General features: G+C 34.4%; 1 protein-coding gene across 2 annotated transcripts; it reads left to right on the forward strand.

The window, feature by feature from the left end:
* Positions 1 to 221: 221 nt before the first annotated feature.
* Positions 222 to 27,801, forward strand: LOC149807580 (glutathione peroxidase-like). 2 transcript variants are annotated; one of them, XM_089968306.1, is made up of 6 exons: positions 222 to 345; positions 3,185 to 3,276; positions 14,690 to 14,837; positions 18,803 to 18,951; positions 23,286 to 23,370; positions 26,998 to 27,801. In XM_089968306.1, the coding sequence occupies exons 1-6, from the start codon at positions 292 to 294 to the stop codon at positions 27,028 to 27,030; spliced, it is 561 nt and encodes a 186-aa protein (XP_089824432.1). In that variant the 5' UTR covers positions 222 to 291; the 3' UTR covers positions 27,031 to 27,801. The 2 variants fall into 2 exon arrangements, with proteins under 2 accessions (XP_089824432.1, XP_089824424.1); XM_089968298.1 differs by lacking the exon at positions 222 to 345 and adding an exon at positions 839 to 910.
* The last annotated feature ends 131 nt before the right edge of the window (positions 27,802 to 27,932 follow it).

Genomic DNA, 27,932 nt, shown 5'->3' on the forward strand with positions numbered 1-27,932 from the left:
CCTTTTTGTTTTGTTTTTACCTCTCAATGTATAAATGTATGGCTTGAATATTTTTTTCCATTCTGAAAAAATGTCATGACATAGCATGCAGATATTATAAATTCATTAAATGTTTTCCTTTATTTTCTTTTTAAAGCAGGAAGATTTCAAACTTTTTTTATAGTAGGAAAGAATAATCGAGCGTAGTTGCTCTTGGATACTGCTATCTTAATATATGCATCGCAGTGAAGGAAACGCTCATCGAGGCGATTGAAAGGAAAGGAGCTTCTTTATTAAAGCGATTTAGATAAAATGTTATTTATCAGGACTTTGGTTCATCGCTCCGCAAATATTCGACGTAGGATGGTAAGTAACATATCTCATGAAAGGAATAGCATTGCCTATTTATTCTTTTTAATAGATCATAAACATGTCGTACTATATGAATACAGACCATTCTTACGTTATCCCTTCAATATTTCCTAAAATGATCGACAAGAAAAAGAAAAAAAAAACAATAAAAAAGAATGCCGATTTGCACGTGACATTTTCATGAACTGTGTCATAAAATCACTGGAGGCAGGGGTTACTTAAATAATGATGGATTAGGATACAGTGGAGATAAAAAGGCAAAATTCATGGGAATTTTGATTTCCAGGATACGGAATGATAAGTATTAATATGCGATAGTTTGAATCATGTACTCGGAGATTAAATTGGGAGTTTTAACTCTCCGCCCAATGAATTGCAGTTTCTACCGTATCATATGACGTCACACAGGTAACTGTTCGGTACATGTGTACCTGAGAATGTAATCGTATATTAATAGAAACCATTATACAATTACCGACAGTCACTCTGCGCATATTTAATCATGTTAGAACTTGATAAAATTATGGGTGCACGTTGTTCCTCTGATAACACAAACCAGGTTTCTCTGTCAGTCTTTCTCGCTAGCTCTGTCTTCAAATTAGAAACAGTGCTGTGGCTACTAGGGGATCCAGGAATCTAATATAAGAATGATAATTAGTTTTAGATCATATGTAAAAATTGGAGGACTGTTCAGATTTCCACATATCAAGGGCTAAATAAGGCCAACTTACATTGATCAAAGGTTTAAATTCCTTTAAAAATTATCTTTGTCAAATTAAGGGCCAGCCATTTAATTTTGTCTGGTGGGGGCAATGATGATTGTTTTAGATGGGGATAGTGTTTTCTTTTACCAGAAGATATTGTTTTCAGTTAATGTTTTCTTTCTGCTGTTGATAAGGGAGGAATGTTTTTTCAATTTAGATGAGAATCAGAGAATTTTTCTATAAAATCACAGGCCCATCCCCCTCCAAACTTTTAATGGTTGGACCTTACAAAGTTTAAGACTATAAATCCAATCACAATTTAGCTAAATGTGGGGACTTTTCGATTAGAGGCAGTTTTTAGGCAATCCCAATACACTCATTCTCCCTCTTACCTATGAAAGTTTTTACCAAAATATTTTTATATTTTGTATTTTATTAAAGTGTTGAAGTCAGTATATATCTATGAAACTATCATTGTTCTTAAAACCAGAGACTACTTGTTTACATAAACTGACTTGAAATGCAGTCTTTTAATATAAAAAAAAAAATCTAGCCTTTACAATTGTAGTCCTATCGCTACGATGTTTGCAGTGTGGCATTTTATAGGCCTGTCTAGCACTGGTGCATGATGCAGCAGACATGTATCCAATAGAATCACTAGTTCACTTCTCCCTTTTTTTCTAGGTATTCGTGTTTATTTTAAAAAATTGCTATCGATCTTAAAGCTATATATTATTTCACTTGTACACACCCACATACTTCTGCAATTTAAAATTCTGATTGGATCACCAGTTCTTGTGTGGGGCAAGCCTGTGGTCCAGCTCAGAACAACAAAATTCAGAACATATGTTGAGACTAGTTTCCTAGCTGTCTCAGTCCTTATGTTTTCAGCTGTCATATCATCACTAACTAACCTACTTTGGTTGCTGTGCCATAAAACACCAAAACCAATTCAGCTGTCCGTCAGATTATTATTTTTTCCAGAAGCTGCGGAAGCACATTAGGTAGAGCATTTGACTTAATATCAAAGGGTAGCTGGTTTGATACCCATCCAGGCCAGCATACAAAGACATTTAGCATGATATAGCAGTAATGTCTTTAAGAAAATACAAATCTAGTTTTCCATTGACAACACTAGACTTGTTTTTATATCAGTTATATTAATGGGAACTGTTGCAACATTATTCACTCAAACAAGCGTGCCTGATCTGATGTTACACTTGTCACATTAGCCTTTCTCACCCCAAAATTCAAGCAAACTTTCTGTTCCCTGCTTTTGGCCGTGCATTAGTACAAAGACATATTTTTCAGCATACATGTACATTATAATTTAAATTTGGAATAGTTCACTTACTCTTTCATTGTCTTTGTCAAAGTGAGCCATTTTTTTGTTGATATTCCTCTTGACCCATGAAATCAAATGCACACTGGTCAATCATAATGTACTGGTAATGATGCCAGTACAGATACAACAATGTTTGTATTCACTGGCAACAATAAAAATGGTTGAAGCAGGGTTCAAGGTGTGAGACTTATCCAGTGCCTACCACTTGGCCAGATGCCTTTTAAAAATGGGGCCCTGAGTTTGCCAAGTGGTCTAAGGCATTCATCTTTACAGACGACATGCACAGCTTACCACTGTCTGTGTGAGATCAAGTACTTGCTTGAACATTGTGGGCATGTGAGAAAGCTTGCCATTAGCTTCCTGTGGGTTGGTGCATCTTCCAGGAGTCTTCTTAGGTTATTCCTCCACCAAATATACTGGCCACCATGTATAGCCTATAATGTGCTGAAAAACGGGCATTAAACACCACAAAAGCCAAAAGCAAAACTATTTAAGAACTTGGACGTGGAGATTTAACAAAGAAAGTACATGTGCAGTCAGACATACCAAACATCAAGGTCACCTTCATCAAGTTCCTCAATAGCCACTGTTTCAAGGTCTGATATGCAAAATAACTACAGAAACAAATTGGAATGTTATTAAGAAACCACCCATCTTAAGAGGCACTTGTGTTCACTTTACAGAGGTATTTAGACAGGCATGATTGTACAGTAAATTTAGCTACATCCGTTAGGAAAAAATAAAATATTCTATGATTTGTGATGACAGTTTTTTTGTATTAAAGGCTACCAAAGACTGGTGGAAGAAAGCAGAGACAATCTATGAATTTACCGCCAAAGATATTGATGGCAATGATGTCAGTCTAGAAAAGTACAGGTTAGTAACAGTTTATTTCAAGAATATATTGGATATTTTCTTTAATTAAAATAATTGAATGAAATAGGGACAGAAACTTTAAGCTAACCTGGGTGTCTTTAGGGACGGATGTGAAGGTGGCGAAAGTGATGGCAAGTAAAATTTCAGTAATATCCATGTTGATAAGGAGATGTTATGTGATATGGGGTGGTCTGTACATTGGTTATCATAAATACATGTATTTACAAATTTGCAATGGTTTATCGATTTTTCAGTTGATAATAGTGAAACAAAGTCAATGGGGGCTTTGTAGTTTTAGCAGTCAATATCCAGATCGTTTACTTGGAGGAGTTAGATTTAATCTTTTCCAGAAAGTGAGACCAGATTTATATGGAGAAAAGCTTGCGGTCACTCGCACGATCAGCTGAACAAAGACACGGTGGCTGTTACACGGGGGGAGTGAATGTCCCTCCGTATTTGGTTTTCATTATCTAGGGGTTGACCGCCCTCGATGTTATTGCCCGGTTCGAGTAAATATAAATATAAGTGGTGAAACTTACAGGTGGAATAGATAGAGATCTGAGCAGGTATATAGAACAAACCAACACGAGCCCCCGTACATGTAAACAAACAATTTAATCAATTACATACAAACACTGTGAAAATTCATTATATCAGGAGTGTACTCTGCGTTTAGAAATTTAACTTTCACCGAAATACAAAGAAAACGCAAATAGATTAAAATAAGATAGTCGATCTGTTACTGATAGATTTAGTTCATCATAGGATCGAGTGAACAATCGAAGTCAACGTCTTGTACGATTTCATAACCTGCTCATCCTCAGTCTGTTTTCGCTTCCTCTGTCACTGTTCAGACCCTTGGATCTCAGGATGATACTTTCTACCATCCATCTCAGGATATTCTCAGAATACTTCTTCAGAGATTAATACGTCGCAGGGTTGCATCACAGGATTATATGTCTCACTGCACTCTTCTCTATGCTTCTCCGTATAGGTCTCAGAATACCATCACCTCATTCGTTCCATACGTCTCTGGAGCTATTTTCTCCCTTTTAAATAAATATAAATAGAGACAACCTAAATTTCCCGTTATTTATGAAACGGTTAATTCTTCATTATTCTCCCTCGTTATCAGATTTCACTATCAGTGCTAAACAGATGCTAAGGCTATCAATCGACTCCACATGTCCTATAATGACCCTAGTTAGTCAAATGGCTAATTCGTTACGCCTTGACCTTACACATTACCACATACACAGCAAATAAATAGGATACATCACGTCAATCAATTACTAGATCATTTCCGTCAATACACACTTATTCTTAATCATACGTGAAATCTTCTAAATTCGGCGAATTCACACGGATTCTTGTAATCATATTAACTAATGTAATGCATTAAATTCTTAGAACATAATTCTTATGCAAACAAGACGACAAATTCAAACAATTCGTCAAACTTATCTAAAGAAGATTAATGTACAACTTCCTATGCATAAACTCAACACAGTTATACTTCATAAAGCAAATTATTACACGAATGTAGAAAAAAGATTCATGCAGATACGAATAAATGACTTCAGCAAAGCATTATATATGGCATCAACAAATTACATGGAATTGTCACACTACCTTTGCTGTCACGTTTCTCCCTCTAATCGGTAAATTAGTTCGTCGGTTCCTTTCGACAATCGTCCCCTTTTTGGGCAAGTTTTACGGAAATTTCTTGCAAATTCCCGGAGTCGTAACCTTTGGGTCTTCTCATGTAGGAAAAGCTTAGACTGATTAAAATTCGATGCGGCAATATTAAAACCTATGAAATTTTGTGTTGGAACACGCCCTCTCATTTAACGTACCAATCAGAATCAAATATCTCTGCCACCTTTTTCCAGAGGCGCCAAAGTCAGGGTCAACTTGACCCTGGTAGTTTGAGTAACAGAGTTTCTGTGTTCTCTCAATTGTGACAACTTTACCATGAAAATGAAGTTTTCCTTGTCCTAAATTATCCGCCTGGCTGCTGTATAAACAAATGTTTAATTAGGAACAGAATTCTCCCTCTAAAGGACATTACCGTACACGGTAGTATGGCGATATGATACGTGCTTGTCTCCATAAATCTAATTAATGGTTGTCTGGTCTCAGCTAATGTATTCTTGTTAGATCGACATAAAATTTGCCACTTCACAGTGGCAATTACTACGTGTTTTGTTTGGCACAAAAGTATATAGGAAAAACATGTCCTTTCAATAATTTGAAAAGAAACAAGATAATAAAAATTGACAACGATATGCAAAAATGAACCTGTTGAGAACCCCTTACTTTGTTCTTTGTTGTGTGTATTTGTTCTTAATTAGGAAGCAGTAAACCCCAGATTTCATTATTTCAAAGTTTAAAAATGTGCTCTGAATGTTGGCTTCACCATCTTGATCTTTCACTTGAGTGACTTTACTTAAAGTCACTGAGCTAGGCGGGGGAAGATACATATAAATAATAAAAAAAGAAATACAGAAGCAAAGGTTTCAGATATTTATCTTCCATTATATTAAGCAAGCATATATTTTACATGTTTACATCAGTATACATCGCTAACTAAAATTCCGTCTCAAAACATAGAACTTTAAAAGCGTTTTGTTATGTTCAACATTTACTTCTAAGCAGTAACTGTTTACAGTTTTGTTTTTAATTCATTTACCTCAGAGGCAGATAAAAAACTCGCCTTATACATCTTTTGGAGTGAACTTCCTTTTAATGAACGTGTTCTCAATCCATTTTAAAATTGATTTCCATAATCTACCAGAATCAAGCATGTTGGTTATTACTAAACAAACTTGAAATACAAAAGTAAATGATGTCTACTGTGGGGAGGCCACCAAGTGGCCGAGTGGTCTAAAGCACTCACTGTTACAGATCATTGCCATCTCACCTCTGTCTGTGTGGGTTTGAGTCTCTGGGTTCAGCCAATGTGGATATGTGAGAAAGCTTACCAATAGCTTCTTGTGGGTCGGTGGTACTTTCCGGGGTTTTCCCAGGTTCTTCCTCCACCATTTATACTGGCCGCCATGTATAACCTATCTCATGCTGGCAAATGGCGTTAAACCCAACAACAACAAGAACAACAATTGTCTACTGCAGTATAATTTATGCGACTTGGTAATTTTATAGTTTTTCAAATAATAAAAATCATGTTTTCTAAACATATCACTAAAATTGAGACATACATGTATTTCTTTGCCAAATACTGCATGTTTGTCTGAGGTTAACAGGTCATCATGTCACATGATTTGGTAGGAGGAGAGATCAATCATCTTGCATAAGGTCAATTATCTGACCTTTATTATTACTCCTTTCAAGTACGAAGAAGATCCATCAAGGGGTTTAGGAAATACAGTTGTCAAGTTGAGGTTACTCACCCATAGAATCTGTGACAGCCATTGTTTGAATAGATGACCACTATGGTGTGAAGACATCAGTACATGTGCTTTCATGTACATTATAAGGGATGTTGCATGCATACTATCTTTAAAATATTTTTTTTATACTGTCATTTAATAAAAAAATAATTTCATAATGTTTAAAATAGGTGAAATCCTTAAAGCTTATGAATAATATAACAGCCTTCTATTTTTCGTTTGGTTTTTCTTTCTTTCAGTTTTCTTTCATATGAAACTTGTATTACAACATAATATTTTTTGTTTTCCGAGATGCATATGTGTATGTATGCTTGAATACCTGAAGTTATAATAACAGTATCACAGTGCCTGCTAAAGTTGCAGTGCTACCGTTTTATAGGTCACTAAGCCCCACTACCCCATCTAAATGTAAAAATATTCCTTAACTGTTCAGTCCTTTGTAATTTAAAGCTAGACCTAAAAGATTATGAACTCGAGACTGATTCAAGAGCTGTATATACTGTAACTTCCTGTGTTTTCTTGGATGAAGTTCATCTTTGCTGTGGTCCTTTGGCGTCTTCTCCAAGTCACATATAATTTTTTCTGTAGTTATGATTACTTTCTCCACAATCCACGCTTTGTGTATACATGTCCATTTCTTTTGTTGGTGGTTTAATTTTTGCCTCTCTTAGCAGAGTAGTGGCTCAATAAATTTTGTCCCTTCTTACAACCAGTGTCATAGTAAGTAGTTTCTACCCTCTTTTAGTTCCAGTTATTTCGTTTTTGTGGTTTTTCTCTTTCAGATTATAATATTATAAGTTGTAATCACTATAGTGGGATGATTTAGCTACTGTACAGAATTAACAGTACATTAAGAAAAGTACTGTGGACATTTAGTTATATGCCACTTGAAAAAATATCACCGTAAACCAGTATACCTGTAATATTGCACACCTCTACTGACTAATCCAATTGGTTGAACATCACAGACAATGTTGTAAGTCCATTACATATTAAAGGAAAGCTACTTGCTTCATTTTTGAGAACCTTCTGTTACAACTCTATGGTCTTAAACTAAGTAACAGGAGAGAGAAAACCATCAAGTTTTGTAAAATTCAACAAATAATTTATTTCCATGATATACAAAGTGAAAATTTAAAAAGAAATAACAGTATTGTGAGTTAAATCCAAAACAGTACTAAAAGTTCTATCCCAAGTCCAAAGGTATAGAGTATGCAAATGAATTCCAGTGGGGTTTTGAATGAATTTCAATATTGAATGTGCTGATGTACCAGTAGCCTGGAATAGTGTTGATGCATCACAATGATATAATCCAAAATATCTCTAAATAAATTCAAAATAATCCCAAAATAACGATTTTGTACTGAAGTCATAGAGCGCTTTTTAATTCTAATTAATAATCTGGTATTTTAAAGAATCAGAAGATTGCAATTCATGTCTTTCCACCTAGAACAGATTTCTTTGGGAAGAACATTTCAAAATGGAGACATCTATCTTGGCTTGGAACCCCACAATGTCCAACATAGATTAAACATAAAAAATTATATTGGTCAATCATTTTCATTTCATATTGCTGTGCATTTTAATAAGAGTTCCCATACTTTGCAAGATTTCTCCTTTCAGCCTATTGTTATAGCTGATTCTGAGATGGAATGTCTGCTGAATGAAACCTGATGGATTCACTGTCTTAATATAGTATATCCAAAAGGTCTAAATTCCAAAACAATATATGACATTAATTTTTTAATTTTAATTATGTCCCCTGTTTACAGTTAGTTAAGAATATTGTTAAATTGTTCTAATTTACAGAATAACTTAACTGGTGAAAGTATAAGCTAATATAAAAATAAGTTTACTAATCCTTTAAAAATGAAAGGGCATTTTAAAATTAATTCTGAATATATTATGATTAATTATTTATAAAATACCTGATTATAAGTGTTATGCACACCATAATTTTTATTATATAAATTGAGTTCTGATGACATGTTGTTGTTGTTTTTGTGGGGTTTAACGCCATTTTTCAGCACATGATAGGCTATGCATGGCAGCCAGTATTAATGGCGGAGGAAAACCCTGGGAAGAACCACCAACCCACCAGAAGCTACTGTCAAGCTTTCTCACATACCCACATTGGCCAAATCCTAGACTCGAACCCACGCAGATAGAGGTGAGATGGCAGTCATCCGTAACGGAGCGCTTTTGACCACATTTTTAAAGGTGCATTATACATAATAAAACTGTTAATAAAACTGTTTATCTCTATTTTTTTCATAAATTTTTTAGATAGTTATCACTAGAGCAAGCTATAGCAGTCAGTTTTCTGATGATAGCAAGATCTTCATCTTCAAGTTTCTTATGGTTTTGATTGATGTTTTTCATTTGCATCTTAAGCCACTTGATATATTCTCATCATATTTGTCATGAATTGTTATGAAGCTAAGACAATTCATTCTGTGACATGCTCATTTGCTCTTTTACCTTAAGGTCAAGGTTGCAGTCATCGAAAATATGCATTAAAGATTTGATCAAATGTTTTTAATTGGCTTTGAATTTCTTAAACCCCAATAATATATTTTCTTCATTTGCTGGATGAATTATCATGAAGCTAAGACAATTCATTCAGTGCTGTAATGACTCACCCCTTTACTTTAGTGTCAAGGTCACAGTCTTAAAATAAAGATTTAAAGTGTTTATCTTTAATTATATTGTAAACACCAATAGATTTTCATCATACTTGGCTTGAATTATTATTGTAATTCATGCTGCAGAATGTTTGCTCACCCCTTTGTCAGTGGGTCAAGGTCACTTTTAATAAGACTAATTATTAAAGTCTTGTCATTTTCTTATTTTTCCTAACTTGATGAATTTTCATCATATTTTTGATCCAATGTTATGAAATTTATTCTGTGACATTTTCCCCTGGGGTCAAGGTCACACATTTTACAGCAGTTTTTCAGTCATGAGCTTGACATGCATGATTTGTACATGTTGATATTATTATTATTATTATTATTATTATTATTGTTATTATTATTATTATTATTATTATTATTATTCATCTTTAAATACGTGTGCATGTCTTGTGGGTAAGTTTCATGGACATGTTACCCATAATCCAGGTAGAGGGCCTATTTATTATATTTGCTAACTTAACAACCCCAGGTTATTTTGGCACTAATATTTGATATAAACAACATTGTACATGAACATATTTTCCTTCTATTAAGTGAAGGACCACTTTAGGGATCTAGTTTTGTTTACATACCACACTGGCATAGTGTAAACACAAGGTGCCTCATTGCTCACCATGCATTTTACAGTGGCTTAAGTAATGTAAACAGGATAAAATAGGCATACAGTACCATTCACTGTGGTATATTTGTGAGATTGAAGATTTACAGATGTGTAAATGGTTGCTGCCTTCTTCAGTTGAGAAATACCTTGAAAATGAAATACATCTGTGTATCAGTCTACCTCATTGTAAATATATATGTGCCTGAAGATCTTAATACATGTTATACCATATATGCTCTCTTATAAGAAGCGACCAACTGCAAACTGCTCAGACCCAGATCTACTATCGCATAATGCACTGGCAGATCTGGATCTGTGCAGTTTGTTAGGAATTATCCCCAAAACAAACAAGGTAGACCCTGCTCTGCAGGCACATTTTGCTATGGCAGATCAGGATCTTTGTTGTTTGGAGTTTGACTCAACTTATAAGATAAGCAAGTTTAAAAATTAGTTTCTCCTTGAAGGACAGTGCCTTTATATAGTGTTTGAAAATGTAATTTGGAAAAGGGATTTTTACATTTTGTCTGTTACTAGTAGATCTTTTGTATGGAGGCATCCATTTTCAGTATAGTAATCATTGCAAAGATGAAGACACGGGTATCACATCTGCGTTATCAGCAGCATTTAGGCAATAAATAACAAGGTGAAGATTCTGTATAGCAGTGTTTGAAATTATAAAACATACATCATCGGTTAGGCATATGATGTATACATATAGTACTTGTCAATATCGTGGCCTGGAAAGTACTCCTTCCAAGATGGTGTGTGTGTCTCTTGTCCCTCCTGTCACTCTTTGACATCTACTTACTTAGAATTGTTATTAAAAAATTCCAGAACAAAACTTTTGTATGTTTTTTTCTTCACACTTTACTTCCAGTTCCAGTGTATATTTACAGTAAAGACTTCTGTGATCACTTGACTGTGACCTTGCAAGCATGACACCTTAATTGCTTATTCAACAGACTGCAACCTCAAAGTAATCATTGGATTATACTATTGTGTAATCCATAGTAAATTAGAAAGGATTAAAGATGATGGATTATGGTTGGAATTCAAGAAGCGTTTAAGAATTGATATTACTTGGATTATTTTGGCAGGCTTGGATTGGCTTCAAAGTTTAAGTTTGTCAGGATGAATTATACTATATGTACTCATAAATAATTTGAAAAAGATAACTGATAGCTTATGGTTATATTAGTTATTACTAAATAGCAAAAGTGGCATTAAACAGGTGTTTGTTTGGCTTCAGTGCATTAGTATGTCAGGATATATACGTGTGTATTATCTCCCAGTGCTAAAATGCTATAATCAAAACAACCAAAATATCACACAAAACAAGAATTACAGTGGCTGGAGTGAATATGCATTCTACCATTCCTGTAAAGACTGTCTTTAGAACTTTACATATTCAACCAGATAGCAACTATCTTGTACAGTTTTGGCATTCAGTCAGTAACCTGGATCTACATACCGGCAGGAAACAATTTAAACTTCTTGGTCGACTCAATAGAGTTGTACGACCATTGTCACATTCCAATGCAGATATTGACAGTTTCTATTCTGAGGAAGATTCAGGCAGACTCTAGAGGTAATGTGGGTCCAATAATGATACATCGTCTCCTGAGTGTCTGTATAAATATAAGGACAGTATAAAAGGCAATAAGTTACTGTGAAATGACTGATTTGACGACTGAAATGACTGATTTGATGTAATAATGTTCATCTTAAAAAATGTAACTTTGTTCATTGTCATTTTTATCCATTTGCATGCTGAGATTCTGTCTGATGAAAATTCTCCTGATTTTTAGTCAAAACTCCTGACCAAATTTTGCACAATTCTTGATCTGTCTTAAGCTGACCTATCTGTTAATCTGTCATGTTTGCATAGAGATCCTGTTTACATATCAGAAATACATAGTGTTTATCTTGAGGAGAGCAGTTGTACTTCTCCACTCAATCCCATCATTGTCCCTGCAAACAAATATGTATTGACATATGTACAGCTTCACTGCATCTCAACCATTCTTTCTTCCTAGGTCCTGGGGGGGCAGGGGCCAGTTTTTTATTTACACATGTATTGCCACAATCAGTGACCTAGTATAAACAAATCATTAAAAAAGTCAAATACACAAGCAAGGACAAAAAGGTCCATATTTTTGGATACCTATATTACAACAGAGCATAAGAATATTATCCACTTGACCAAAAAAGTCAATGGAAGTTCATAGCAGAAGTTTATGTACCCCAACCCCAAATTTATATCTGCACTTTTCATGTCCGAAGGTCATTTTTGACACCATGTGATGCTCACAGTGCAAACACAAGCCCTTTTCCTGGATGACAGTTCTGCAAAACAGTGTACTAAACAGACTGATGCAATTGAAAATAGTCGTCATCCAAGCCATTTTTGAGATATTCTACTTGCCCCAAACCCATGTATTTACTGCTATGGGAGGCTAGATCTTCTTCCTAGCCAACTATTGGTATTTTGCTATCAACATACTGCAGAGTAACTATGGAAGGTGTACATGCCTGACATCAATTTCAAGAACAATACAAGCCCTAAACACCTAGTTCACAAATATATCCATATCTTTAATTAGTAAACAAGAATAGCTGAAAAGGTCACACCATAGCCTAAGTTAAGAAATTTGCCAGGGGCCAATTGACGAAACTACCCTGCCACCTAGGCAAGAGTTTGGAATGGGGTTTAAAAACACCTACCCAAGGGTGCTTAAGTGACCTAGTTTTTGTACATGTACATTAATTTGTCATTCTTGGTTATGTTTCTGCTTTTAACTCGGGTTGTTTTTTTCCCCCCACATGAAACTTGGTAAGGGGATGCATCACCCTCATAACAAAAGTAGGTTACTGTGATCATATCTCACACTTCACTGATTGTTGCTAAATGTTGTATTTTAACAGTTTGTGCTATGATTATTAAACTAGATGGTCTTACATATTTGTATTGGTACCAGACCAATACAGAAAAAGTTCTCTGTGACCAGCTTTTCATATTTTACAGGCTTAGATTATGTTCTTGTGTTTAGCTCCTGATCATGTCAGTTTCTTTTTTTGCATGCTATGTGCATACATTATTATTATTCAGAATCAGGACACAAGATATATTTTGATGATGAACTGCTCGCTCATTTTTGAAGTTGGTCATGATGGTTCATATTTAATGCTTTGCTGACCTGTGTTGAATTTTGTTTTTTGATGTTCATTTCTCCATGTTCATGATAGAATCAAGTAATTAATGATGAATGTATATCTGTTAGTGCCATACTAATATAAGAAAGGAAGGTCACAGTGGCCTATATTTCAGTTTTTACTGGCTTCATTTATGGTCTTCTTTGGCTTTTCTGTATGCATAGTATCCTACTTAGAATCTCTTATGAAGATGCATATTGAAACGTGGTAAGTCTATATTGCCAACAATACATGTATTTACATGTATTTCATATTCAGCGACTTTCTTGAAATTTGGCATTTGAAGTTAATTTATTGGGTGCTGTTGATCTTAAGATCAACAAACTTGAGAATTGGATGCATCTCTGTTAGTGCTAAACACTTACAATCAAAGGAGGTCATTTTATGCTTTGGTAACACAGGTTACAGTTTATTTGCATTGAGCTCGTGACCACATAGATTTTCTCCTGCTATACACAGAAAGCCCTTTCTGACCATTGCAGTGAAAAATACAGAAAGTTTGCAAGTGAACTTTTTGGTCTGGACCTGGCCTCTAATCCATGGAACTTTGCTCCACAGTTTAAGTAATGGGTGCCACCTTCAGATCTGGAAATCTTGCTTAAAATATACACGCTTGGTCAAAAAATATTTTCCAATAAGATTTAGAGTTGGGTAAAAATTTCATGATGGTAAGGGCTGATTTGGACTGGACTATTTTTTAATTATGTAAATAGCTAAATGTTCTCCACTGTCTTTTAGAGAAAAAAATATTTACATTTGGCCATTGAGAGTTGGCATGTGCACTGATTGGGGATACAATAGGAGTTATGGAAGATGGGACTTGTAATTCTTCCTTAAATGTCAATCAGTTACCATATAAACTTACTAAAATCTGAACCAACTGCAAACTGCATAGACATAGATCTGCTGACACATAATGTGCTGGTAGATCTGGGTTTATGCAGTTTGTTAGGATCAGTAGAGCAGACAACATAGACCCTAACCTACAGGCACATTATGTGATGGCAGATCAGGGACTGTATTGTTTGCAATTAGACTGGGCTTGTAAATGAGTATATATGGTACTTTGACATTTTTTCTGAGATTTTGACCATTAATGTATGTTGGTTGGAAAAAAGGAACAGGTTAGGGTTCACCTGGGGTGGTGGTTGGTAGTCTTAGCACATTATTGTGCTTGTAATGCAGTTTGAAGAGCTCATGAATGAATTTCAGTTGTCTGGCTATGCTAAGACATTATAATAAATATCAGACATTAATAGCTCGTGCATTGGCTTTTGGTGTCACATCTGAGATGGGTACAGACACACAACCAACAATATAGAGATTTGTGTTTACTCATTTGAAAGTCGTATAACATGAAACATAATCTCACTCTTCACAGTTGTATGAAGAACTTTTCAACATTTTTTGCCTATTATATGAGACCTGTATTTAGCATTGTGTCTATTTACATTAATTCATGAATGTTATTTGTTTCTCTTCCATTTTTTCAGGGGACACGTGTGCCTAATTGTGAATGTAGCTTGTAAATGAGGCATGACCAACAAGAACTACACTCAGCTGATGGATCTGCACACCAAATACGCTGAGTCCAAGGGCCTGAGGATTCTTTTTTTCCCATGCAACCAGTTTGGCGGACAGGTACAGTAACTGTGTTATGGTGTAAATGCTGATATAATTAATACATCTTTCAATCTCTCTCTTGTACTGCAAAATGGTCAGAAAAAAGTGGGGTCTTTTCATTTATATGTGGGTGTGTAAGGGATCCCGAATGCATTTATATGTGGGTGTGTAAGGGATCCCGAATGCATTTATATGTGGGTGTGTAAGGGATCCCGAATGCATTTATATGTGGGTGTGTAAGGGATCCCGAATGCATTTATATGTGTGTGTGTAAGGGATCCCGAATGCATTTATATGTGGGTGTGTAAGGGATCCCGAATGCATTTATATGTGGGTGTGTAAGGGATCCCGAATGCATTTATATGTGGGTGTGTAAGGGATCCCGAATGCATTTATATGTGGGTGTGTAAGGGATCCCGAATGCATTTATATGTGGGTGTGTAAGGGATCCCGAATGCATTTATATGTGGGTGTGTAAGGGATCCCGAATGCATTTATATGTGGGTGTGTAAGGGATCCCGAATGCATTTATATGTGGGTGTGTAAGGGATCCCGAATGCATTTATATGTGGGTGTGTAAGGGATCCCGAATACATTTATATGTGGGTGTGTAAGGGATCCCGAATGCATTTATATGTGGGTGTGTAAGGGATCCCGAATGCATTTATATGTGGGTGTGTAAGGGATCCCGAATGCATTTATATGTGGGTGTGTAAGGGATCCCGAATACATTTATATGTGGGTGTGTAAGGGATCCCGAATGCATTTATATGTGTGTGTGTAAGGGATCCCGAATGCATTTATATGTGGGTGTGTAAGGGATCCCGAATGCATTTATATGTGGGTGTGTAAGGGATCCCGAATGCAGATCACACATGTGGTGGTTCAATTAAACCAGACATCTTTCTTCTTTTACTTTTTAAGTTTTGAAAATTGAAGAATGTTATTTGATTAATTCATTATGTTTCTTTTGTTATCTCCAAACACATTGCTTAATGTGAAAATTTGTTGCCATGAAATTAAGTCCATCCTTCACTTCTCATTAAATAAGGTCGCACCACCCACCTGACCCTACTCTTGGCTTATAATGGGAGAAATACTGTATACAGCTGGGTCAGTGTAATAATTTTAACAGAAACTTTAAAGTTAGCAAAAGTGGACTGTTGGTGTTCAGAAGTAAAGATTTTCTTAGCCAGATACTAATGAGAACACTGTATAGATAAATTATACTCATTGTACAGACATTGTAATCATGGTACAGACAGTGTAATCATGGTACATACATTGTACTGATGATACATTCTAATCATGGTACATACAATGTAATCATGGTACAGACATTGTATTCATGGTACAGTCATTGTACTAATTGTAGATATATTTTTCCCTGGTACAGACTTTGTACTCATGATACATACATTGTAATCATGGTACATACATTGTACTCATAGTATAGATATTGTACTCATTGTACAGATGTATCATGTACAAATTGTACTCATGGTACAGACATTGTACTCATTGTACAGACATTGTACAGACATTGTACTCATGGTACATACATTGTACTCATAGTATAGATATTATACTCATTGCACAGATGTATCATGTACAAATTGTACTCATGGTACAGACATTGTACTCATAGTAAAGATATTGTACTCATTGTACAGATATATCATGTACAAATTGTACTCATGGTACAGACATTGTACTCATAGTATAGATATTATACTCATTGTACAGATGTATCATGTACAAATTGTACTCATGGTACAGACATTGTACTTATTTTTGTATGAAGTTATGATTATGATCCCCATGCTTTATTTTTGAAAAAGTGTCAGGGATTTTGTAATACTGTCCCTTTGTCTGTTTATTATCACATCTTACAAACTGCTGGATGGAAATTTAGGAAACCTTGTAGCTATGTGTCACCTTATAGTGACCATAAGCAAGATAATCATTTTCAATATTGCCTAGGGTCCAGATGTTTAATGTAGAAAAAATTTAAATTACTATGACATTTTCACATATTTTCATTTGTTAATGAGGGGTGCAGGTGAGCTGGGGTTTAGAGGGTTGGAGGGAATATACAGTAAAAAATGTGAGAATAGGCGATGGTGAGCCACATAATTTGGTTTAGTTTTAAAATTGTCACAACTTTTTCTTGCAGTTGCTTTCTAAAAACTATCATTTAATCTATCTGTGACTTTGAATATTCTAAAATTTCATCTTGTTTCATATTTAAATCAGGATATATAATTACTTTCTCATCCTTAATGTGCACATCATGATAGGCAGTAAAAGGATATATCATTACTTTCTCATCCTTAATGTGCACATCATGATAGGCAGTAAAAGGATATATCCTTACTTTCTCATTCTTAATGTGCACATCATGATAGGCAGTAAAAGGATATATCATTACTTTCTCATCCTTAATGTGCACATCATGATAGGCAGTAAAACGATATATCATTACTTTCTCATTCTTAATGTGCACATCATGATAGGCAGTAAAAGGATATATCATTACTTTCACATCCTTAATGTGCACATCATGATAGGCAGTAAAAGGATATATCATTACTTTCACATCCTTAATGTGCACATCATGATAGGCAGTAAAAGGATATATCATTACTTTCTCATTCTTAATGTGCACATCATGATAGGCAGTAAAAGAAAAATATGATTTTCACTATTATTGATACTTTTACCATTATCACCTTGTGTACTTTACAAAAGGCAATACAGTAAGGTTTATGAAATCATTTGGTCACACCATGTATGACTTCACATGAGCACACAGAAAATATACATGAAAACTAATTATATTGGTAAAAAATTTTAATAAATTGCCATTTGAATAACTGATTAATTTTTCTTAGTTTCTAAAACTTAACAAAAGTTTAAAACAGTACAAAGCTATTAGGAAACAGTACTTCAAAATGTACAAGAGAGCACATTGACGCCTTCACCCCATAGAGATCACTGATGTAATGGGTGAGTAACCTCAACTTGACAGCTTCAAACCTGTCCAAATTGTCACATTTATATAGCAGTCACCTGGTCTCAAAGGTCATTTGAATCTACCCCCTCCACAACCATACACAGAAAAAATGATCACCAGTTTTCCATAGTTGGCTTACAGGTTTTTTGTAACCAAATAATGGGTTCTTAATGCTTTAGACAGGCACTAAAGCATTATGACAGCTTTAATGAAAGCATAATGACAGCTTTAATGAAGGCATAGTGACAGCTTTAATGAAGGCATTATGACAGCTTGAATGAAAGCATAACAACAGCTTTAATGAAGGCATTATGACAGTAACTGTTCAATACAGGTACATTCAACTGTTGTTTCTTGAGGAAGGCATTGTTTACATAAAGGTATATCAAGTGACTCTATTGTAAATATTCTCTAGCATGTACTCCTTGGTACTGCGGTCACACTGTCAGTTTAACTCAAAGTTGTCAGTGGCTCAAATTCTAAAGTGAGACAGTTTTTACATAAGAGGATAGGGTTAAAGTAATATATGGAATGGTGGGAAAAGTAGATGTTGCAACATGAATTGGAGAAGAATTTTGTGCAAGTGTGACAGGTATAATTTGATGTTCTTTTTTCACACAAAACTCAATTTTACATCATTATTATATTCTGAATCATTTGTCTTGAAGTACACAACTTACCACCAGTAGAAGTAGGTCACAATTACCTTGTGATAGGGTTATAGCATGGTTTAGGAATCATGCATTTTTGGAGCAGGTGTGACATAGCATTACCTTGGATTCATTATCTGCACATATGTTTTATGCCCTTTCAACAATGCAGAAGGGGTGTTTACTATTAGTCTGACACTAGTTCATCCATCAGTGTATCTGTCTGTACAGTCTTCAGTCCTTCTGTTTGCATTTTGTGTCAGTCACTATGGAGAAATATTCATGATCCGTGACTGTGTCTTCTTTTTGTTTTTTAGGAGCCTTGGTCTGAAGATAAAATAAAGGAATTTGTCACAAGTAAATTTGGAACTGGCCCAGACCTGTTCGGCAAAGTAAATGTAAATGGCAGTGATGCACATCCATTATTCAACTTTCTAAAGATGAAACTGAAAGGAACCTTAGGAGAGTAAGTATACCCTTCAAAAGCTTTGTGGTTAAGTTTCAGAGTGAATTATATTTTAAATCCTGTGTTTTTTTAGAGGATTGCCCATCCACATGTCCATACATGTACTACACCCTTATGTCAAAACTTGGTTACTTTGACCTGTATTTCCCACCTGCAACCTGTGTTAATGTGCCAATATTGTAACCTGATATGTAGATGTATCATAAAGACTGCTTCTCATTTAAGTCATGGCTAAGTCTCTGACCTTTATTTCACACTCTATTGACTTACATTAACACTTTTGTTCAGCTCATTTTGTCAAATATGTTGTGCAACTTGGTATTAGATTCTCCATGTGAAGGTACTACAATCTGCAGTCAGGACTAGATCACTGTGACTTGTATTTCATGCTCCAGTGGTCTGCATGAACATTTGGATTTGGCACAGTTTTTAGACACTACTCCTGTGACTTGTCAACAAATTTATCTGTTTAATTATCCAGCATAAAATAAATTTTTGCTGCATTAAAATTGTTAGCTGTTTACAGGTGTTATTTGAGTAAAGGTGTTCCTGTATGGTATCTTGTATTACTTTCTCGTCAAATTGCAGTTCTTTTCTAAAGGATTGAAATCTTTTCTAACAGATTTATCAAGTCCTAATAATAAAACTTTGCATTGCTATTTATACTTGTGAACTCCCATCATAAAAGCAGTGCAAAGTCTTATTTACAGGACTATGTATTTACCAAGAATGCACACTTCAGCAAACTAGTATAATTAATACTATATCTTCTTATAAATAAATATGTATGAAATATAATGTCATAAAAATGTCACTTAAAAATATGGTTTGGTTCATCAGTAGCAAAGTCATAAAAAAAAACAGTATTTAGCGTCAAACGCTAGACCACGGCTTTATGAATACAGTTACCTTGGCAGACGAATCACAGGCACTTTGTTCACTTTAAGCTACTCAGAGTTCATACTGTGTTTATTGATCTATGCCAGTTTGTAATGTCAACCATTGAAATAGCTATTGAAACAAAATTAAATAAAGAAGGTATATGTACTTGACTTAAGGGGAGAAGCTCTCTGCTGTTTTGTGACATCCAGTAAGAATAACAATGTAAATGTATGGTTCCAGTCTATTAACAATTGTTACAAATATAAATGGAAGGAGGGCAGGCAAGTTTCACTAACTTTTGATTGGGATATTTATGTTGGGGAAGACATAGTTGCCATGGCAGAATCATCACTGCATGTTTGTTTGTGCTGTGTCTGGATGTATAGCAAAGCTGATTTTGATTCCAATTAAATGCTCTGGAACTAACTGGGCAGATCTATTCCTAACACCAAGAGATATTGATGTTCCAACTGATATATTCACAACCAGATTATTAGAATTTACGACAAAAGGCTAGAGCATGCAAATTTCCCATCAATCGTGGTAGGCCAATCAACTGAAACAAATTCAGACAAATCTGGAATAAAGTAAACAGCATGAAAAAGTGTCCTAAAAGCAATATATCGATAATATTAATGTTCATCTATCCGATTCTGAAAAAAATGCTGCAAAAACATTTTGAAAAATTACAAAACCCCTTTATAAAAGAGATAAATCCTTTTGATTCTACTCCTACCACTTATAGATGCACAAAATAATGCTTCGGTTTGCATCTTTGATGAGAAAGAAAAGGTTAACTTATTAAATGATTATTTTACTTCAATTTCAACAATTGATGATAGTAATGTTGCTCTCCCTAACTCTCGAAAAAGAAGCTCTGATACCCGAAATGAAATTACTATTACTGAAAAAGAAATTAAAGATAGTATTAATTCTATTTCTGTCCATAAAGCCACCGGGCCTGATGGTGTAACTCATAGAATGCTTAAAGGCATTAGTGAAACAAGAGCAGCACCACTCGCATTTTCAGATAAATGGAAACGTGTACACATTCTTCCCAGTCCTAAAAACAGTGATGCACACTTAGCTATGTCATAAAAATCAAAGAAAGATGCATTTTTAAACAAGCGTATAACTACTTTCATAAAACTATCCTTTTTTATGTATCAGCCAGGATTCCTTCCTGGTCTCTACGGTTTTTTTCAAAGTATTGAAATATATCATAGTATATGCAATTCATTAGAACATTCTCAAAAGTCTTGCATTTTGTGATCTATCAAAAGCTTTTGGTCAGGTCTGGCACAGAGGAATACTGTTTAAATTGAACGAATGCAGTGTTGCGTGTAATCTAATACAAATCAGTTTGAAATTTATTGAAGTAATAGAAAACAAACAGTCCATTTGCATGATACTTGTCATGAAAAATGATTATAAATGCTGGTGTGCCACAAGGGTGCTTGCTTGGGCCACTCCTCTTGTTTCTAATTTATTTAAATGATATTGCCAATGGTATGAGCTCCCTCATTCGTCTTTTTGCTGATGACTTATCATCGTATTATTCATCTCCTTATTATGCTGTAATAGATCTCATCATGAATAATGATCTAATAAAACTTGGTCCAAGCAATGGCTCTTCAAGATTAATAATAAAAAATGGCTATTTGACCATTTTTTAATAAGTCTTTGGTGTGACTCAGTGGGAGTTCCAACCCAAATTTAATCCGACAGTAGGCTAGCGCACTATAAAAAACAGAGCCAGCTTTTAAGGTAAATTATTAATATCTAAACGCTTGTAGGTAAGCCATTTAGGAAAGATTTTGTTTATCTTTTTATTAATCGAAATGTGATTGGTGCTATTTGTTTGTAGAAATGATTTATTGAATATTTCGTTTTGCTTTTAGTTAAATATCCGAGCTTCACTAATCTGGCATGTGTCACCACTTTTGATGCTACACCATTGAGAACAGACAAAAATGTTCTAAAAGTCTAATATATATATTTAAGCAGCCATAATTAATTTGTCTACACTCACATGTCAGGATGTTAGAACAAGCAGCTAAGCTTTGTAGGATTGTACTGTCCTTATAAAATTAGTCTAATCAAATGTACTACCGTTATAAAATTAGTCTGATCAATTGTACTGTCGTTATAAAATTAGTCTGATCAATTGTACTGTCATTATAAAATTAGTCTAATCAATTGTACTGTCCTGATAAAATTAGATCAATTGTACTGTCCTTATAAAATTAGTTCGATCATTTGCACTGTCCTTATAAAATTAGTCTAATCAATTGTACTGTCCTTATAAAATTAGTCAGATCAATTGTACTGTCCTTATAAAATTAGTCTAATCAATTGTACTGTCCATATAAAAGTAGTCTAATCATTTATACTGTCCTGATAAAATTAGTCAGATCAGTTGTACTGTCCTTATAAAATTAGTCTAATCAATTGTACTGTCCTTATAAAATTAGTCAGGTCAATTGTGCTGTCCTTATAAAATTAGTCTGATCAATTGTACTGTCCTTATAAAATTAGTCAGATCAGTTGTACTGTCCTTATAAAATTAGTCTAATCAATTGTACTGTCCTTATAAAATTAGTCAGGTCAATTGTGCTGTCCTTATAAAATTAGTCTGATCAATTGTACTGTCCTTATAAAATTAGTCAGATCAGTTGTACTGTCCTTATAAAATTAGTCTGATCAATTGTACTGTCCTTATAAAATTAGTCTGATCAATTGTACTGTTCTTATAAAATTAGATCAGTTGTACTGTCCTTATAAAATTAGTCTAATCAATTGTACTGTCCTTATAAAATTAGTCTGATCAATTGTACTGTCCTTATAAAATTAGTCAGATCAGTTGTACTGTCCTTATAAAATTAGTCTAATCAATTGTACTGTCCTTATAAAATTAGTCAGGTCAATTGTGCTGTCCTTATAAAATTAGTCTGATCAATTGTACTGTCCTTATAAAATTAGTCTGATCAATTGTACTGTTCTTATAAAATTAGATCAGTTGTACTGTCCTTATAAAATTAGTCTAATCAATTGTACTGTCCTTATAAAATTAGTCTGATCATAGAGTATGAATCTGTGCCAAAGCCTACGTTGAAGAAACTGGGAAAGAATTTTGGCACAAGAACATTTTGAAATGTAAGGAGTAATTTAAACATAAAGGGTTATCATTCATAATTCTAATGGATAGTTTTTGTTTAGAATTTGCATAATGGGTACATGTGTAAGGACTTGATTGATTAAACTAAGATGCAAGATTGCAAGTAATAAGACAACAGGCTCTTGTGGTCACAATCATGTCCTAAATCAAACTATCATAGCTCTTGGAGCATAGTTAGCATAAGATGCAGGTCACAGTGAATTAGTTCTGATAAAAGTGTGAAGTACTTTCACATAGATTTTGTTTATTACCATTATTATTATTTTTATTGCAGCTTTATCAAGTGGAATTTCTCCAAGTTTCTGATCGACAAGAATGGTGTTCCAGTCATTAGATATGCTCCCAACACTGAACCTGTTGTAAGTGTTTGTCAAAATTTCTTCATTAGCCACCCAACATTTTGGGTTTAGCTGTTGAAACATTGGTCAGTAGAAAGTGGTTCTTGACCTTCAATTTTTTAAATTTATCATGCACATTCAAGTTCAGTCCCATGTAGAGGGGGAGAAGGAACATTGATCATTATTAAGACATTTATGGTGATTTTAGTAGTTTAATTGAAATCTGCATGGGCCTGGATAATTCAGTGGATAACACATTCACCTTTTAATTTGCCAGCCATGGATTATAGACGTGTGTCATCAAGATCTTAAATGAATTTGGTAATGGGTGAGATCCATCAAACAGCTATATCAATGCTTTGTCCTAGCGACATCTATTGGATTTCATGTGTTGCCTCCCTTAGTATGTAATGCCAACTTACCAGTAGCACGGTGCATTGTACATTGGCTGAAAATGGTGGTGGCAATTGACCTAGAAAGGATACTTTGTAAGTTTAACATCGAAAGTATGACCCTGTTCCAGAAGGAAGCCATTACAGGTCTATTTGAGTGAAAACTTAATTTTGATTTGATGCAGTGGCTTGCTGCTGCATCCAATGAAATTCACAGACCCGAAGCACAGAAATATCTGCTCCATATGCCAAGGTGTAGATAGGGTTATCGGAACCTTGGCTAGCGAAGATGTACACGAGTTTGATATTTCGATTCTTTGATTTTAATGAGGTTATCTCGCATCTGATTAGCTTAGCTTATACCAATCTGGAGATCATGTTTTAAATCAGATTTTGATCAGATTTGGAATGTAAGTTGATAAGATTGAAGGTCTCACATTTGTGCATGTGAATGACATGTTCTTCCATTTGATTGAGGTTATTACCACTCTACAGACTATTTCTGATCCAGCTTTAATCAGACTTGGTAAATAGGCCTAAATCATCATGATCTTGGATGAGTGCAGTTACGTGCAATATTCATGTGTAATAATAAGTAATTTTGCATCTTATTGACTGACCTCATCAACACTGTAAGGACTATATCGGATAAGTTGTGTCTCAAACTTGTTAGATAGGCTTATATCATCAAGATATCCAATGAGTTTTATTATGAGGAAGATTTATGGAAACTAATCAGCTGAGCATAATTGTGAGTGAGATCCATGCATATTAATGATGTGATCTGACATCAGATTGACTAAGCTTGTCACACCGTAATAGTTATGCAGCTGTATGATTACAAGGGTGATCCATGCTTATTAATGGTGTGATCTTGCATCAGATTGACTGAGCTTGTCTATACTTGTGCAGATTTATTTCTGATCTGAGTTTGATCAGGCTTGTTAAATAGTCTTATAGTAAGAAGTTATTGGATGAGTTCAGTAAGTAGTTATGTCAGAATAGAAAAAAAAAGTACAGAAACATGATCATTGTGGTCAGATCCAGGTATTGGCTTATTTGGGTCTGACCCAGATCCAAGTTTTCAGATTAAACTTGGTGGAGTTGGTTATGGAACCGGCCTAACATTACAGGGGTACCTCAGACACTTTAATCTACCTGTGTAGATTAATACAAGATACTCATGTGATCAAGCTTTTGCTTTTACATTATAGCATTGTCTGGAAATGACTAAAGAAACATGCTGAATGTAAAGGAGACAATCTGCCTCTTAAAAAGTCCAAACAGTCCGCACAAAAAAATAATTTAAAAAACTTAGACATGCTTAAATAAACCCAGAAAGGTAACAGTTACATTTAGTGGACATCATGGCTTGATGATCTGAGTATTGCTCAAGGTGGGAGAAATAATTACAGCCACCGTGTGAATTAAAAATAAACAAAGATCATGTCAAGATCAGAGCTCTTGCAAGTCGTCATTCATCTTCATTTTGGGCTACAGTGCAGTTCTGAAACTGAGCTGGAAGTAGTTGAAGCCAAACTGTACTTTGCAAATATTTTAATAGAACATAGGTTACCATTGCTGCATCAGCGCCCACATCAAAATGAAATGCATGTTTTCCAAGTTGGCAATAACATAATCTTTAGTTACATTTTACTGAAAATTTGTCTTATTTGGCAGATAAATAAATATGGCCTTTAGTAATTTTTAGGATTGTCAGGTCTGATATTGATGATGAGCTTTTGTATATGATTGACTGAACTTGTTAACACTCTTGAGACCAGATTTTGGCTTGATTTGCTCCAGAGTGATGAAAAAGTTGATATAATTATTTTCTTTGATTCTGTAACAAATAAAATATGCATATATTAATAAATCTTGCATCTCTCTGGATATTATGACTATATTTCTCGTCCAGTTAAAATAATAAAACTGCATACGAAACAGGTGACGTAAGTGTCCCACGCTGCCTCTTTTTACCAACACTTGCCGACGCTATGAAGCATAATTGAAGGCTGAAATGAATACATCAAAATACAAGAAAGGACTGGACGAGCGAAAGGATAGGAATTCCTTCACTGACACTGTTTACTGTTAGAGGGATGAGACACCTGAAGCACCATTTCACTAGCAAATATATGGTTAATGGAGACAGATACACAGAATTAAGCAAGAACATGAGAAAATAATAAATGCAACACAGAAAAGGATGTGACTAACAGTAGAAACCCCAAAATATGACTTGAGTGTCCATAGTTTTAGTGCCCAAGAGATGCATGTATATATAAAAGGCACAATAGTCAAGGAAAAGAAGGATAATACTCCAATTGTTGTAATTGGATGTAAGCATCAGACTGGGATCATATTTTTCATTATAGACAGTTACTGATTGGAGAAGGGAGTAATGTTCTTGAACAGGGAACTAGTACCTGAAAAAGATGCACAGGTGATGTTTGATTTACGACATAGATGCATTTCTGAAGTTACGGGGTAAATCAAAACTTGGTATAAATCAAAAGTAATTTTACCATAGGATACTTGTAAATTAAGGAAGATATTGGGCAAATTATACCCCTAAGTTTTCAAGTAATGATTATTTATGCATAATTTTCAAACAAATTAATACTTATACTACGTATGTGAGCTGTGAATGAGTCACAGCACATGACACCAATGATGACATAAAAATGAGCACAGTAACACAAATTGAATGTTATTTCTTCATTATAAATGGCGTGTTATTTCTTCATTATAAATGGCGTTAAAATGAAAGACTTCATGGCATTGGAGCGCCATTTACAAGTTCAGTTAGCAGTAAGTGTATTTGGAAAACATTATCATGGCCAGGTTTGAAAACGAGCTTGTACATGGCATAAAAACATAATTGCTGCAGAATTTGTTTAAATTTTATTTTAGGAACAAAGTACTTAGGATGGCAGAAGAAAAAAAAAATGTTTTAATTTAGGCCTAACATACCACAAATTCCATAAGTGATGGTTAGTTGGGCAGGTTGAATAGCAAAATGCAACACAAAAATCACCCTTTCCTGACATGTAGTTAACATCTGAATATAAAGGTGTGTATAATCTTGTAGTTTTTAGACTTGCTACTTGTCGGATAAAAATCTGAATATAAGCTGAAAAACTAATCATGGTATTTTATTAAAACATAATTTCTTCTAATATTGCTAAATTCCAGATATTCACTTCAATAATTGTACAACTGTGTTACAAAGTTTATACTATTTAATTTTCAGGATGTGGAAAAGGACTTTGCAAAGTATTGGTGAAACAGAGGGGCCCCAAGCAAATTATGGACATTGCAGTTGACTAAAATAGGTCCAGATGTAAAGACATAGAATGGTTCTGAGTTTATTATATTTATCCCAGAAGAATGATGGTCTTCTCTGTAAACCAGTCTACCTGGATGGGGAAGTTCTGATGCTGTGTAATCGTGCAGAAACACAATCTGAGGATGAAGATGACTTCTCACAACTATTCTTTTGGAAGTACATTTGTACTATTTTACTCAACACAAAATTCTTACATGTATCTTATTCAGATGACTTTTTGTCTATTTTCTATGGACAAGTATCCAGTCTTGTATCACAGTAGATAGGTTAGATGCAATTATTGCTGTTAGACTGGTTCACAACTGGTTCACTTCTACAAATAATTACAGTGAGCATTGTAAATCCCAGAACTCATTTAATTTTTACAATGATATTGCATACTTTGAATAAAAATAAAATCATTACATGTTCTGTGTTTTATATTGGTGATTTTTGCAAGTTTCTGGTTTTTTTTAAAACTATTTTGTTATCAGTTTGCAAGTTTCATTAATATTATCTGTGTATGAACCAGATAATGAATTAAAGTAAAGAAATTTCACAAGAAAATCTTTGGTCTTCTGCATTTAAGTTCAGGTAAAAAAAAAAGTTTTCTTATGAAAAGACAATTTTGTATATTATATATGTTATTATTGTTAGTACAGCTAGTATGTATTCAACACTAAATGTATGATTCATGTCATTTGCCCAATAAAAAATAGTATAATGGTCTGTCGCTTTTGTTTATACTTATACAGTGTTTGAGGAAGCTATTTATGTTGAGAGAAAAATTTGGGAACCAAATGTTTTGGCGATTGATTGAGCAGATGCACATATGCATTTCATTTTCTCAGTTAATACAT

The sequence above is a fragment of the Sinohyriopsis cumingii genome, chromosome 1, assembly GCF_028554795.1.
Source record: "Sinohyriopsis cumingii isolate HCF-2022 chromosome 1, ASM2855479v2, whole genome shotgun sequence".
NCBI lineage: Eukaryota > Metazoa > Mollusca > Bivalvia > Unionida > Unionidae > Sinohyriopsis > Sinohyriopsis cumingii.